Consider the following 15,550-nt stretch of genomic DNA (forward strand, 5'->3'; position numbering starts at 1 on the left):
TTTCTTACAGTGAGCTGGTCACACAGGCACATTCTAGTTACATAGCTAGACTGGGCCATTGGAAATCACCACACTCCACTGAAACCAGCTATTATTAAATGCAAGTACTATTAAATTATTGTTACTAAATCTAATCCTTAAATCAAATATTATTACTAAGCACTGTTGGCAGGCTGATAGATTCTGAACTCAAAACAACCCATAAACTCATATGTACAAAACATTATTTAGCTTTAGTTAATACAGTCAGTCTTCATTATTCCTGGATCTGTATTTTCAAGTTTGCCTGTTCACTAAAATTTATTTGTAACCCCAAAATCAATATTCATGGTGCTTTCACAGTCATTCACAGACATGAGCAAAGCAGTACAAAATTGGAATTGCCCTGTGAGCACGTTTCCAACTGAGGTTGAGCAAGGTGATACTCTGCCTGCTTGTTTCGGCTCTCACACAAAGTCGAGCAGAGGATGGGGTGGTAGAGAGGTAGTGCAGTGGACTGCTAGAAACTCCAGCTCTTGGCCAGTTGGAGGGGGTTTGAGTCCCAACTCTGGCCCATTACTGGCCTCAGACTAGTCACTTAACACATCAGAACTTTGTTTTCTCTTTTGTAAAATAAATAAAATAGAATCTACTAAGATAAATTGTTTTAAGATTTAAGATTATGATTTGTAACTATGTTAAGTATGTATGTGTGTGTATGTGTGTGTGTGTGTGTTTCCCTAGGGGCAATGGATCTTTGTTTTCTAATTCACTGTTTGCAATGACTTTATGGAACATAACTATGATGAACACTGCCAATCAACTGAATTGGACAGGCTCTACACAGCTTGGAGATTAGCATGCAGTCAATCCAAGTCAGCTGAGATTTACACTTGCCTGCACTACATGAAAGATTTTCACATAGATTTAATGATGGATATAAAGATATTATTTAAAAAACAAACAAACAACCACACAAAGCCCTTGCCCTTGAATAAGATATTCAGTGTGTGTGTTGGGGGGAAGGGGAAGTTGGATTTAACAATAAAACAAAAACAAAAACAAAGCAAGGTAGGAGAAAACAGGTGATATGAAAAAGACAACACATAACAACATGTGCAAAGTTAGAAGTCAGAGACTTCCTGCTGGGTTCCACCTCCCCATCCATCATGTATTTATTGAATACCTGTCGCCTTCCAACCTGCATTAGAGCCATTTTTATGTGACTTATTCCTTTATAATATTGTAGGTATTTGGGAGCAGTGACTGGATTGTACTTGTCTTTAAATTTAAATAACATTTAGCACAAAAGCTTATACTGTGCAGATACCCAATGAATGTTTGTTGATGGAATGAAAGATTGATGAATGTGGCCACCCACTGTGATTATCTAATGTCCCAGACAGTTCTCTCTCCTCCCTCTGTAATCATCACTTTGGTCTGGGTCTTTCAGGAACAAACTAGTTGATAAACCAGTTATGATAAATTAATGCAAGTGCCATAATATATTCCCATTTATGTATTTTTAAGTGTTTTTTATTTTATTCCTCAGTGTGACAACACGTGCTTTAACCCAAAGGGAGAAATAATGGAGGAATTCCTGAGCTAGTTTCTCCACTAACTTCAAAATCAGATGAAGTGATTCCTGTGTGGATTAATGGGCTCATCTACTTGCCTGCTCTGCTGAGTAAGGCTTTCCCGACCTTGTTATTTTAATATATCTATTTCAAAACTTTCCAAACATACAGGGAAATACAGAGAATTCCATAACAAAGGTGTGCATGTGTGTGTGTATGTGTGTGTGTTATGGCCCAACACTATCAAACACTAAGATATGTAAAACTTAATTAATTTCTGGTTCTTAAGGCCTCACCACAGGTTATCCATCTTAGGTGCCAATTAATTAATTATGTGAATTAATTAATTAATAGCTAAAACTAATTTTAGCCTCTTTCCTCCTTACCCAGGGATGACAAATATCTTGTTAATACATATTTATATACCTGTGAATAATATATGGTATTTCTTTACTTATTTTAAGCTTTATTTAATAGCATTTTAGTGTACCTAATCTTCTGCAACTTGCTTTATTAAAATTTTTTGATATTTATCTATGTTGATATATTTAGGTTGAGGTCCTCTATTTTCACTGAAGTACAGAATTCCAATTTGTGAATATATCATAATTAATTTATCAAGATCTATTAGTGAACATTTAGGCTATTATGAAGTAGGGATTTTGTTGTTGTTCTTACCAATTCAGTTATTTTAACATATACAGTCCATCACTGCATTCACTGTAAAGTTAAAAAAGTAAAAAAGTAACATAATTAAATCTAAACTTTTAATAAGAACTTAAATTTCTCTGTTTCTGTGAAATTGTCAGAGTATTTACCTAGACTCTATCTTCTGAAGGAACACAAAATACTCATACAATTCAATTTAAAATGTACTAGGGTCAGTTTTTTCAAGTGCTAATAGTAGAGTAAAAAACTATATCATATACAGTGATCAAGAGGATGGCCTTTCTGTCATATGCCACTGGGCTCCTGGATCTACTATTGATCAGCTAATCAGCTGAGAGACCCTGGCCAAGGGTCTCATGGTTCCTCATGAGTAAAAAGGGGATAACTGTTGAACACATATTCTAGGTTGTTGTAAATGAGATGTAAAGGCACAAAAGCCAAGGGTTTGGTATATACTAAGGAAGCACCAATAAATGGGGGGGGGAAACCACTATATATTTTTAATTTTAGTTATTTAAATAAGCCATATTTGCACATTAGACTTGGATGACTGTTATTATTATAATAGCAATTTATGAAAAAATTTTGGAGTCAACATTATAGTTCTCCATACACTGAGCACATGAGAAATGGGATCATTTTGTAACCTCAGGAGCTAAATATTCTTAGAATTGGAAAATTCACCGTGGCACGCAGAATTCGAATCCTTCACAATTTGTGTTAAGAAGAACATCAGTGGGAAACAAGAGCCCCTTTATTTTTAACACAGTTAAAGATTTATAAATAGATAAAGAAGTGTTATTTTGTTAATAACCAAACAAATACTTTTTATTATTAATGAAATACCAAGTGTGTAAAGAGGAACTTTTGGAAATTTATTGTACTTGAAAATTAGGCTGAATAAAAAAATAGTGACAGACTTTTAGGGCCTCACCATGGCTTCTTTATTTGAGGTATTAAAAGGGTGCTTTTTAACACCAAAATGTTACTAGGAAAAACTCAGCCATGCTGTGGCCCACCCGGACTGTGCACAAGAAGCAGCATAATATACTCCACACAGAAGTGGGTTTGTGTGGCTAAATCTCCCTTAGGTGCTGGAGTTCTGGGGCAGGAGTGGGGTGGGTCTAAGCCCGTCTTTTGTACGTTAATTCGCTTTCAAAGCAAAGGTATGCGAATTAACACAGAAAGAAGTATTTGTGAAGGAAGATATTTATCTCCTTATTGCCTTCTGTGATGGATTGTTCAGAGCTCAGGGAACACTAGGCCTGAACCGAATCTCTTGCTGACCTCTGTGGTTTTTACGGTGCCCTTTTCCATAACACAGAGTCAGGGCAGCCTCACTGCCAGAGCAGCACTTCTCCAAGAATCCTTCCCTAATGTGACAGAAGCATCTGTAATACATTTCAACACTATTATTTTCAAAGTAAGCTCCTTAAAAGGTGGCTCGAATAAGAAAAGACAGATTTGCCGAGGCGAGTGCTGTTTTGCAGTTAATGTAAGACCACACTGTGAATTGCACTGCACTGAAAGTTACATTTTATTCTGATGCATTTTAAGTTGAACTGGGTAAACAGCCTTCCATGTTTGATCAGTGTTAATATGCAAGATGCGATGATTAGGTATGATTGTTCTTTTAAATTACCGAGCAGTCTCCTTTTTTGTATTCTTGCTTTGATTTCTAACAGATAGTGAGAACAAAATTTGTAATTTAAAATATATTGACTTTGACTGAGAAATTAATCTTCACCTTGCAAATTTATTGATATCCAAACTGTATAGCTAGATGATAAAAAAAAACTGTCTGCAAAAAACATGATGCCAACTTCTGTTTGTTTTTCAAATTGTGTCTAAAGCGATTTTGTCTTTTAAATTTCTTAAGCTTAATTTAAGGTGAGGGACCTGTAGCTAATGATTTTAGGCAGACTTTTGAGAAACAACAAGGAGGTTATGTTATTAGGTAGTTGTACTTAAATGGTTGTACTTCAGCAAATAGTAGTTTTCTTGTTATAACATTAGTTTTGCTTTTTTCTATATAGCATGGGGTTACGGACTGCTTTTTGTTGGTTTGTCCTTTAATATATACAATTGCAGATTTTGTTTATGTTATACTAATTCTTTACCAATATTTATTTTTTAAAAAGGTTTTCTGATATTGAATTTTAATTTTGAGCATGTTTGCTGATTAATTGTGTGGTTTGTGGAAGTGACTGAAGACTATTAATAGAGGGGAAATTTCACACACAACTTTTATTTTAAAAATGCTCTTGAAACTATGTTTTGACAAGACCTGCTTCCACTTAAAAGTATATAAAGTTGGCAGGCAAGTTTCTCAATCTAATAGGTTTTCATTTGTCATGTCATGTCAAACCAACATTTTCCCATAGTAGTATTTGACTTCCTTGACTCTAGCCACTATTAATGTTTCCTGGAGCTTGTAAAACATCTAGTTATCACTTTGTCTATTTTAGCTTGTTTATACTAATGATTTATTTTCATTTTCTCTAGGATAGAGACCTGCAGCCAACTGGAGTTGATTTATAAGAGGGAAATCTACAGTTAATGGCCTCTCTCACCACATTGCTACTATGGAAAACAGAGTGGTCAATAGGATATGGTCTGATAAAAAGCGATGATTGAAGATGCTACTTCAATACACGTGAAATCAATGGGAGATACTGGCTGCAGGAAGAGCTTTCTGAGCTTTTCTCGACAAGTTCACTCTTGAGAAACAGGACGTGTATTATAACACCTTTCTCAAGTGGATACAAATACTTTTGCCTCACTGTAACCAGACAACTAGACAACTAATGTGGGACCATGGCACTGCCCAGATGCACGTGGCCGGGTTATGTTTGGAGAGCAGCAATGGCGTGCTTGTTACACAGGGGGCTGGGCGCCTCATTCACTCTCTGTGTGTTGGCGTGTTTGCTTCAGGCTGCCCACGTACTCTCCCAAAAATTGGATGATGCAGATCCACTGGTGACTACCAACTTCGGCAAGATAAGAGGGATTAAGAAAGAACTCAATAATGAAATTTTGGGGCCTGTTATCCAGTTTCTTGGGGTTCCATATGCAGCACCGCCAACGGGGGAACATCGCTTTCAGCCTCCAGAACCCCCGTCTCCCTGGTCAGATATCAGGAATGCCACTCAGTTTGCTCCCGTGTGTCCCCAGAATATCATCGATGGCAGATTGCCAGAAGTCATGCTTCCTGTGTGGTTTACTAATAACTTGGATGTGGTTTCATCATATGTACAAGACCAGAGCGAAGACTGCCTGTATTTAAACATATATGTCCCAACGGAGGATGGTGAGTTTACTGCAGGAAAAAAAACACCAGGGAGATACATTTAATTTTTTCTTTTCTATTCTAAGCTTTAACAATATTAATTCACGTGTACTGGTAGCATGCATGGCTTTTCCTGTTGGCATGTACACATATTTTACATGCGTGCATGCTGCTCTTTCTGTTGACGTGTGTTGGTGTACCTGTTTCTATTTTTCCCCTATGCCTACTCATTTTCTTTCCTCCGCAGCACGTATATTTAGGTAGAAATGGGTTCCTAATTTCCATTTCCTACCGAATGACTTCTGAGAAGATGCATCAACATTTCTCCATTGCATGTGCAGGCTCAACAAATTGGGGATCTGTGGCACTCAGTAAACTCAGGAGTGTATTCAGCTAGACAGTGGCTTGCATGCTACGGCGGTCTGTGATGGAGCGCCATGTTATTTTCTAGTCTTCTATTCATTTTTCAGTAAAAAGAATATCCAAGGAATGTGCCAGAAAACCCGGCAAGAAAATATGTAGAAAAGGAGGTATGTATAAAAGTGGAAATAAAAAGTGGGGAACAAGCTCGCAGAGGAAGAACAAGACATTGCCCCTCAGGATGCTTGGCTGATGCTGGGAAGTGAATGGTTAGGTGGTGTGTGGGCCTGAATGAAGCGTCAAGACGAGAAAGATGCTTAAGTTCAGGGGACTCCTAGCTGCGGGGATGACATGGGCCAGGCTCATTGGTGATGCCTTGCGTCCTGGTGCTGTAGCAGCCACAGGCGTCGAATGTGGGCTTTGAGTAGCTGTATCGAGGAAACGATACTTAGGGCATTCAGCTTCCTCAAGAACCCAAATGATGCTCTCTTCCATCTGGTCTACTTCTGATCTCTGAACCCTTTTCTACAGCTAGACATTTCTGTTCCTCTTAATATTGATAAATCCAGTCACAGACTTGGTTTTTTCTTTGTTTATTCTTAGCTCCCTCTGAAAACCCCATGAACTTTCTCATGTAAGGTAAATTTGGCATAACTATTGGGCACTTACTATTATTAGGTGATGTATTTTTCCCCCAAGACAGGCTTTTCATTTTTAGTTACTCTTCCAGAAGAGAATGAGATTTTGCAGATTTTTATACTAAATGTTTACAGTCTTGAAATTAACATTTTTATATTTATGTTAAACATGTTAAAACATAGGGAAGAACATGATTCAGAAGCTACAATTAAATCAACCTTCAAATCATCCTCTAGCCAGATTGAGCAAATGTAGACACTGACAGCTGCAGGCTTGCATCTGAATGTAGCTCGTCCACACTTCATTTTTATATAACATCCAGTAAATCCCTCATAAGACAGTATGATTTTCTGGAGCAGCAAATCATCTAAGTGTTATTTTGACCCTCTTCATAACTTTGTAGACTTTCCAGTCTTCATACAGAAATCATATTAATATTCTAGCACTGTGCGTGCGATCTCTCTATGCACTTCTGATCTCCTGGCTGGACCAAGTCAGATTTCATTACAAAACCCTTGTGGGGTGGGCGGTGACTAAACTGTTCTATTTTACTGGGACCACATAATATGGCAGAAACTTCATATAACACAATTCTTGACTTCAGATCAGCAGTATTTGCATTGAATTGAAATTTGTTTGGATTTGTTTTTGTTGTTATGTCTTTGTTCATACTGGTACAGTGGGGTTCAAGTTTTATTTTATTATTGATACCATGGTTTAGGTTAAAATTGCAGTATACTTAAGAAGGTGGCTATGGGGGCAACAAAGAAGGGTGTTTTAAACGACTAAAACAAAGTCTCTTGTTTCTCCTCAAATGAGAAACACTGCAGTAATTTACATCTCTTCAACGAATGTATAATACTGGTGGTTATTATTAGCAGCTTATTAAGCATGTATAATTAACTAAGTGACTTTCACTTCTTATCACAAAGATGTTGATTCACAAAGCCATAAATAAAGATGTTGTTGAAGAATGCATAAATAGAGCATAATACATACAAATATCAACAATAAAAAAACAAGGGGTACCAAAATATAAGCTAGTAAGTGAGAAAGTGACCTTTCTTCTCATACAGCTTCAGAGGAGAATAGATTTATTAAAAAATTATTTTTCATTGTTCTTTGGATCCCTGGTTCTATCCGCTTTATAAGAGATTTGGCAAAGAGGCATGGAGGCTGTGCTGTTTACTTTGGCAATTTTCAAACTAATTTATAATTAGCCTGAGGACAAAATCTATAGATGCCTACTTTAGTCTGTGTGTTTATGGTCCACATCTATTGTGTTTTTATAGTAAGCATTCTAAAAAATTATTTTACTTTGGTATTTATTAATATTCAATAAGTCCTCCTTATGGCTGTCTGTATGCCACCTCAACATTTAAATAACAAATAATTTAAATTTTATTTTCCACATAGTTTTTTTTAACAAAGCTAAAGGTTAAGGCTTGACTCTTAAGCAGAGGAATAGAAAATTTTTTCTAAACTTTTAACTGTTGTTTTTCTTCTTTATCATGAGGGTCTATATTCTGGTCATTTTAAGAAATTATAGTATCCTGGTTCAAGAAAATATTAGATATTTTATCTTTGTAATATATATATTGCAGTTCTTCAAAAAAATTGTAGGAGTTTTAAATGACGGTTCAGAAACTATAGGAATAGTTATGTTGCATTTTGTCTAGGTGCTAATAAAATTCTTTCTTGTTGTTATTTATTCAATTGTATATGGTCACTTGCAGAGGCAGATGGACCCTACCCTTGTGCCAAGTGCATGGTAATCTGTGCATACTCTATTCATTCAAAACTATTTCTTAATTGCTTATTTGAAACTTCATGCACCATTCAAGGGGTTTAGTAATGAATGAAACAAAGATCCGTCTTCCCATAGAACTTACATTCAACTAACTGCATTTACAAAGAACAAAGCATTTTTTTTTTTTTTTGCACTTTAGTCTTTACAGAGGGAAGAAACTCTTCTTTTCTCTCCTAAAGATGTCTTGCTATAGTTTTAAATTAAAGCTTTAATAACATATATATATATATTTTTGCAATTGAAGAAAACGCATTTTTTACCAATAGGCTGACTTTGGTTTAAAACAAGCCCCAGTTGTACTTTCTAATCGATCTTTTTATATTTCCCATGATAGTTTTAGCCATATGTTAATTACTCTCCAGATATTTCTTCAGGGTTTTATCTTCATAAAATTGCAAGAAAAGATGAGGCTGAAATGAGATGACTGCCAACCCTTGGCCAGAGAGGCTGATCACACGTGGTGGAAGCTGGAATTTGGAACTGGAGGACAGACATCATTTATTACAAAAACTATGAGAAAAGTTTATTTCTATTTTTCTTAAACAAATAAGAAAGTAGGTTATGAGCTATGTGTTTTGACCTAGTTTCTACTGCTAAGTAGAGTCGGATTTGGCCCTAGTTCTTGCTTATGGTAGATGCACTTCCAGTATGTTACATTTCTTCCAGTAGATAATTTCTATAGCAGAGGCTTGCTTCTCTTTACCCTCTTACCCTCCCTTTTTTCCTTCTTTTGCACATTTAAATATATTGTGAATTCTTTTTATTCTATTGGTTAACTCTATTTAAGACAAATGTAATGCTCACCTCAATTAAATTGGGCCAACCAATGTTAGCAACTGATTTCCAGAAAATATTTCCTGTACTCTTTCGAGCAAACACTTTTAAATAGTACACATTTTTTTTTTCCCCCCACTGTCTAGACCAAGATCTCAGCATAGTCTCATGGCTGCTATCAGGAATAACTTTAATTTGTTTATGTCTAATTTTGTTACTCTAGTTTGCTCTCTTGTGAGAGTTGCCAACAAATGGGACAATGGTCAGATATGAGGCAGCCGACATGAGAGGGGGGAACAAGAGACTCAGACAATCCACAGACACAGCGATGGGCTTGTGGATACCCTAGAGCTGTGTAACTTCGAATTTCTCTAAACTTTATTATTTTTATAGTTGTTTTAAGATGAATACAGAATTAATTTTTATTTTTGCAGTGGCAAGAAACTGTGGCTTTTTGTTGTTGTTGTTGACACCAATTTTATTGTACAGAAAATAAGAATCTCTATGAATGACTCTGGTACAATTCCTGACTCATTGAGCATTTTGTTCCTGATTTTCATAAGTATTTTACCTTTATATGCTATGTTTAGTAGCCTTTACCTGAGATAATATTGAATTCATTCAAAAGCCTTTTCCACAGATTTAAGGTTTATTTGGTCGTTTGTTGAGCAGAGACTGATTTCCCCATAATATGTACAACAATGATTTCTATCACTGTCACTGTGTTTAGGACTTTAAAAGGAGATTATATTCCAGAATACTCTTCCTCCTTGCTTATATATATATAACTTATTTATTTAACAGATATTTATTTAGTCCTTACTCTGTGCCAATTAGATTGCTGCTGTAGATCCCAGAGATACATCACAGAAACAAACAAACGAATGAAAACAAAACCAAAAAAATTCTTGCCCTCCTGGAGCTGACATCCTAGTGTGTAGAGACAGACATAGACCATGAACAACTAAATTTAAAAAGTGTAAGAAGATGGGAAAAAAACAAAGTATGGAGGCTCAAGAGTGCTGGTGTGGAGGGTGAAGGTAATTTTAAATACAATAGTCAGTATCGTCCTCATTGGGAAGGAGATGAAGTGGGTGTCTGGGGAAAGAGTGAGTGTGAAGGCATTGAGGTGAGAATCTCCCTTGTAGGATAGCATGTCTGGAAAGTGTAGGAAAAGAGAGGCCGTGAGCTTCAGCTGATCTTATTTTATATTAAAGAGACCATTTTGGCTGATGTAGAAACAGTAGATTGAGTGCCTACAATAACATATTTGCTATCAATTAAGATAGAAAAAATGGGAATTAGAATGATAGGGGGAGGCACATTAGAAAGATGATGTTTAGTTTCAGGCATGTTAAAATTCAGGTAACTCTTAGACATCCAATTGTAGACATCAAGCAACCCGTTTGAAGTTCAGGAGTGAGATCTATGTGGAGATATAAATTTGAGAGTCATTGTGATATAGAAGTTAAAGATTTAAAGTCATGAGGCTACATGAGAATGAAAGGAGTTGCATAAAAACAGAGACAAAATAAAGACACCTAAGACTAAGCCGTGGGACATCCCAACATGAAGAGGCTTGGCAGAAGAGAAGGAAAGACAGTGGAGACAGGGGAAGTGTTATATTTTGATGTGGGAAAACTAATATATTTTTTCTTGTCCTAGAAGTTGTAAAGAAAATTCATCAAAATAAACACAGTGATCAACTCTGCCAGATGAACTTTTGTGGGGTGCTCTGGGTTTGACACACTGGGGTGGGTCTAAGAGAGAATAAGAGAAGATTTGGAGTCCCTGAGCATAAATACAGCTATTTTAAGGATTTTTTCTATAAAAAGGAGCAGAAAAAATAAGAGCACAAGAACAATAGAGGTTGTTTCTGTTGATATAGGCTGGTTAAGACAGAAGAAATAAAGAAATGTTTGTCTATAGTAGGAAGGGAAGAATTTAAAATATAGGCAAAAGATGGTAGACTGCTAGAATAATACCTTTAGCGAAAGAGATGGGTGATAGTACAGAATTGGAGGTTTTGGATTAAATGCAGCATAGGTAGGGAATTTAAATGAACACGTAGCAAGGAAGAGTCCATCAGTATAAGCAAATGCTTCTATTTTAGTTGTTTGATGTGTAGTATTAAGGGACATAGAGATAGAATTAAAACTGGTGAGCTCTTAATGTGTTCTAGACATTTAGCCTTATTAATTTACTCAATGCCACAGCAACCTAGGAGGTTTTTATTCCCACTTTACAAATGTAGAGATGGAAGACTGAAGAGTGAAGTATCTTGCCCAAAGATACATAATTTGTTGATGACCATCTGTATTTTCTTTGAGGAGATTATTTTAGAACAGAGGGGACAACAAATAACCAACGGGCAACTGTTTATATGGGATTCCAGGTCACACAGAAAGTGGTGGCCAATTTGCTAATAGAAAAATCACCTCTGGTTTATTTGGGGTTTGAAGATCAATGGGAAACCAGATAAAGCAGAGATTTTGCTTCATATCTGTACTAGTAGCCCTGGACAGATGTGGTTAAGTCACCTGAAAGCTAAACAGTTTAAGCTGGAACTCTGAAACGAAGTCGACCTAAAAGGCTGTGAAGTTTTGAAAGAACAGCATCAGTTGTTCCATTGTTTGCTGGCAGGCAGAGAGCCTCCTGAAGCAGATGATTAAAAGACCGTTATACTTGTCTAGCTCAATTTTTCCAGAGAATAAATACTTTTAGAAACTTATGGAAACTGGGGTTGAAGTTGAAAACGTTTAAGACTTATGCCATCAGCAAAAAGAATGAATCCACAAAATGAATCCTTTGTAGAAACTGCTTTCCTTTCTGCTACCCAGTGTAAGGACACATTTTCTTCATGCATGGTTTTCTCTTATGGAACATACTATTAGCTTAATAATTATGATGCAGTCTTTGCTTTAATTCACTTCTGTGTGACTTACCATTACAGATTTTGTTGATGCTTTTTGTACTTTACTATTTCTCCTATAAATACTCTTTCTCTCTCTGTTGTACATGCTAAAGCAGTTTAGGAAATGACCAACTTCAAAGATCACTCTAGTGTGGAAAGAGATTGGGGGGCCGGGTGGAAAAGGTTGTGGTGATTAAGAAGTACAAATTGGCAGTTAAAAAATAGTCACAAGATATAAAGCCCAGCATAGGGAATACAGTCAATAATATTGTAATAACTATGTACGGTGCCAGATGGGTACTGAACTTATCAGGGGGAACACTGTGTAAGTTATATAAATGTGTAACCACTGCATGTACATCTGAAACTAATATAATATTGAATGTCAACTGTAATTGAAAAATAATATTTAAAAAATCACATGAGTGTATAAATATAAATCCATTCTGGATTTGATAATCTTAAACTCTGGACTAGATGTGGAAGCATAATTTTTAATCATAAATCTTTACATAGCTCTTTATAAGTAGACAGAGAACTTTATATAATGTCCTATATTGGTTTCTTAGGGCTGCTGTAACAAATTGCCACAAACTGTGTGGCTTAAAAAGGCAGAGATTAATTCTCTCACAGTTCTGGGATGGAGAAGTCCAAAATCAAGGAGTTGGCAGGGTTGGTTCTTTCTGGAGACTTTGAAGGAGGAGAATCTCCCTGCCTCTCTCCTAGCTCCTGGTGGTTGCCAACAGTCCTTGGCTGTTCTCGGCTTGTAGTTGAATCACTTCAGTCTCTACCTCTGTTGTCATATGGATTTCTTTTCTGTGTGTCTCCCAGTGTCTCTGTGTCTTTATATGACTTTCTTATGAGGACACCAGATATGGGATTTATGGTCCATCCTGATCCAGAATAACCTCATCTTAATTACATTTTCAAAGCCCTATTTCTAAATAAGGTCACCGTATTACTTACGTAGGGATTCCATGATAAAACAACACAAACTACGTGGCTTAAACAGCAGAAAATGTTTGTCTCATAGTTTTGGAGGTTGGAAGTCTGAGATCAAAGTGTCAGTAGGGTTGGTTCCTTTGAGGGCTGTGAGGAAGAATCTGTCCTAGGTCTCTCTCCTTGGCTATCTTCCCCCCATGGCTCTTCACATGGCATTCTCCCTGGGTGTATTCTGTGTTCAAATTCCCCTTTTTATAAGGATATCGATCATATTGGGTTAGGGCCCACCCTAATGACCTCATTTTAACTAATTATATCTTTAAACACCCTAATTCTAATTAAGATCACATTCTGAGGTCCTCATGGTTAGGACATAAACATATGAATTTGGGGCTAACACAATTTTATCAAATTCTGAGGTTCTAGTTGGACATGATTTAATGAGGGATAACAAGCACACTTTCACTTTTTTCAAACTGAATCCCCCAAAAGATCTCAAAATGGTGCTATCATTAAGCCCATTTTATAGGTTGAAAATTAATTGCTTATTGGGGTTAAATAACTTACCCGAGGTCGTATGGCTGTTGGTTAGGAATGCTGGGGCTCCCTTTCAATTCAAAAGTCAAATTTCATGTGATGTTCAGTCCCTCTCACAGATAGGGATTCTCTCTACTCTGATGAGAAATTTCTTTAATTGGTTTTAAAGTATTTTTCTGTGAAGATAAAGTATTATACATTAGTCTAGCTACTTTTAAATATCTAAGTGTTTGACTCTGTGTAGACAACATAATTTAATTTTTAAAAATCTTTTCCAGAATTTTAAGCATTTCATCCAGCTGGTTACTTCCTTGCGAACATGGTTTTAGTTAAAATTAAGATCCTACAAATTTAAAACGGCAGTAGCCTTGATTTTTAATGCTGTTTTATTTGTCATATTTGGGCAATTAGACGAAGTCCATTCTAAAATAATTTTTTAAAATATGTCTATATTGATTTCAGAGAGAGGAATGGAGAGAGAGAGGTAGAAACATCAATAATGAGAGAGTCATTGATCGGCTGCCTCCTGCACACCCCCTGCTGGGGATCAATCCCGCAGCCCCAGCATGTGCCCCCCGGGAATCGCACCTTGGTCTCCCGGATCCTAGGTCGATGCTCAACTGCTGAGCCACTCCAGCCAGGCCTAAAATAATTTTTAATTTAAGACCCATTTCTTTGTTTACTGTAATCCCATTCACGTGGCATATATGTAATGATGGCATGAGCAATTTAATTATAGCCCTTAATTTTCAGTAAAGTGTGTAAAATGATGCAAAAATCAACTTTAAACAACAAAAGGAAATCATAATAACAGAAGCTGGGGTCATTGCAACCATGATTATAATTTTCAAAAGTAGGAAACGTGATTAGTCAATGACAGTCTTAATTTTCTGCTCGCCCTTTCAGATGTGCAGGGAGAAGCCTTCATTCCCCCCTTTATCCCAAAATTCCTTTGAGGCAAGACCTTTGAAGCGGTTATGCCGAAAAGACATGGCGTGTTGTCTCCTAGTCGTAGGAGGTAATACAAGAGCTCGGAGGCCTTCTCTCTTCTCTCTCTCACAAAACTGCTCCTGTTCTGTCCCCCCCAAAGCCCTGGCTTCTCTTCTAGAATCTTCTTTCCCAGTTCCTCGGAGTGGGAGGGGATAGAGGGATAAATATACAGAACAAGTGCGACAGGCAGACAAATGTGACCCTGCCAAGCAGAGAAGAAGCATTTGTGAATATAGCTGCTGCCATAAAGCGGCAACAACCCGGGGTAGTTATTAGGAACACAGACGCCCCTTCTGATTTGGATTCTGGGGGCTCTCAGGAGTAGATGTGTCCTCGGTGAGGGGCCTTGGGAAAGAGGAATGCCTGTAGCTAGGGCCAGATCTCCATTCCTGCGAGGTTTCCGCTCCCCACCTTCCTCAGCCCGGGAGCAGGTGCCCTCAGTTTGCAGCCCTAAGCTTTCACCCGAAGGAGTTACTGTAACCTTTCAGTGCGGGCATAGACTAGCCTGGCAGATCCGGAGGCTTCTGAACCGCCTCTGAGCGGGGCAGCCCAGCAGCCTGCCGCCTGCCCGCGCCCCTCTTGACCCCCCTCAGTGCCACCGGCACACCCCTGGCTCCACCAGGGCGCTGGGCTTTGCATTTCTGACACCTGCACTGCAAAGGGAGAGTCCACCTGCACTGCAAAGCTTTGCTTGAAACAACAGGAAAAAATGAGGGGAGGCGGAGGGGGATTCTGTTATTTTCAAAAAGTTTGGAAGTCATTTATTTAGGGGATTGACCTCATTTCAGTGAAAACTGAAATTCCTATAAATTTGGCTTCTGAAGAGAAAATTTTTCTATAATGATCATTTAAAACATTTTGTATTCCAACTCACTCTGAAAGGCCAAGAATGAGATTTATTTTTGTTTGTTTGTTTTTATGAAGACCTTTAGCCAACTGTGCAGTTTAACAAAGAGCATTTTGAAGAAGAAAACAAACCCCACCATAAATCCTTATAGGATGTTTACTGGTGCCTCAGATTGTCATTAAATGGAATCTTTGATTATCACAGTAATACTTTCCTTCTCTTT

The 15,550-nt window shown here is 37.2% G+C and overlaps 1 protein-coding gene across 9 annotated transcripts in view; it reads left to right on the forward strand.

Annotated features, from left to right (window-relative positions):
* NLGN1 (neuroligin 1) overlaps window positions 1-15,550 on the forward strand; it is a 710,817-nt gene that overhangs the window by 134,456 nt on the left and 560,811 nt on the right. For 8 of the 9 annotated variants that reach the window (XM_081138375.1, XM_081138371.1, XM_081138369.1 and 5 more), the window contains exon 2: window positions 4,731-5,535. In XM_081138375.1, coding sequence (XP_080994501.1) covers window positions 5,043-5,535 — 493 coding nt within the window. In that variant the 5' untranslated portion in view covers window positions 4,731-5,042. Of the gene's footprint in view, window positions 1-1,531; window positions 1,667-4,730; window positions 5,536-15,550 lie in introns of those variants that run through there. The other variant, XM_081138374.1, reaches the window with a different exon arrangement.

The sequence above is a fragment of the Miniopterus schreibersii genome, assembly GCF_964146895.1.
Source record: "Miniopterus schreibersii genome assembly, chromosome: 5".
In the NCBI taxonomy this organism is placed as follows: Eukaryota; Metazoa; Chordata; class Mammalia; order Chiroptera; family Miniopteridae; genus Miniopterus; species Miniopterus schreibersii.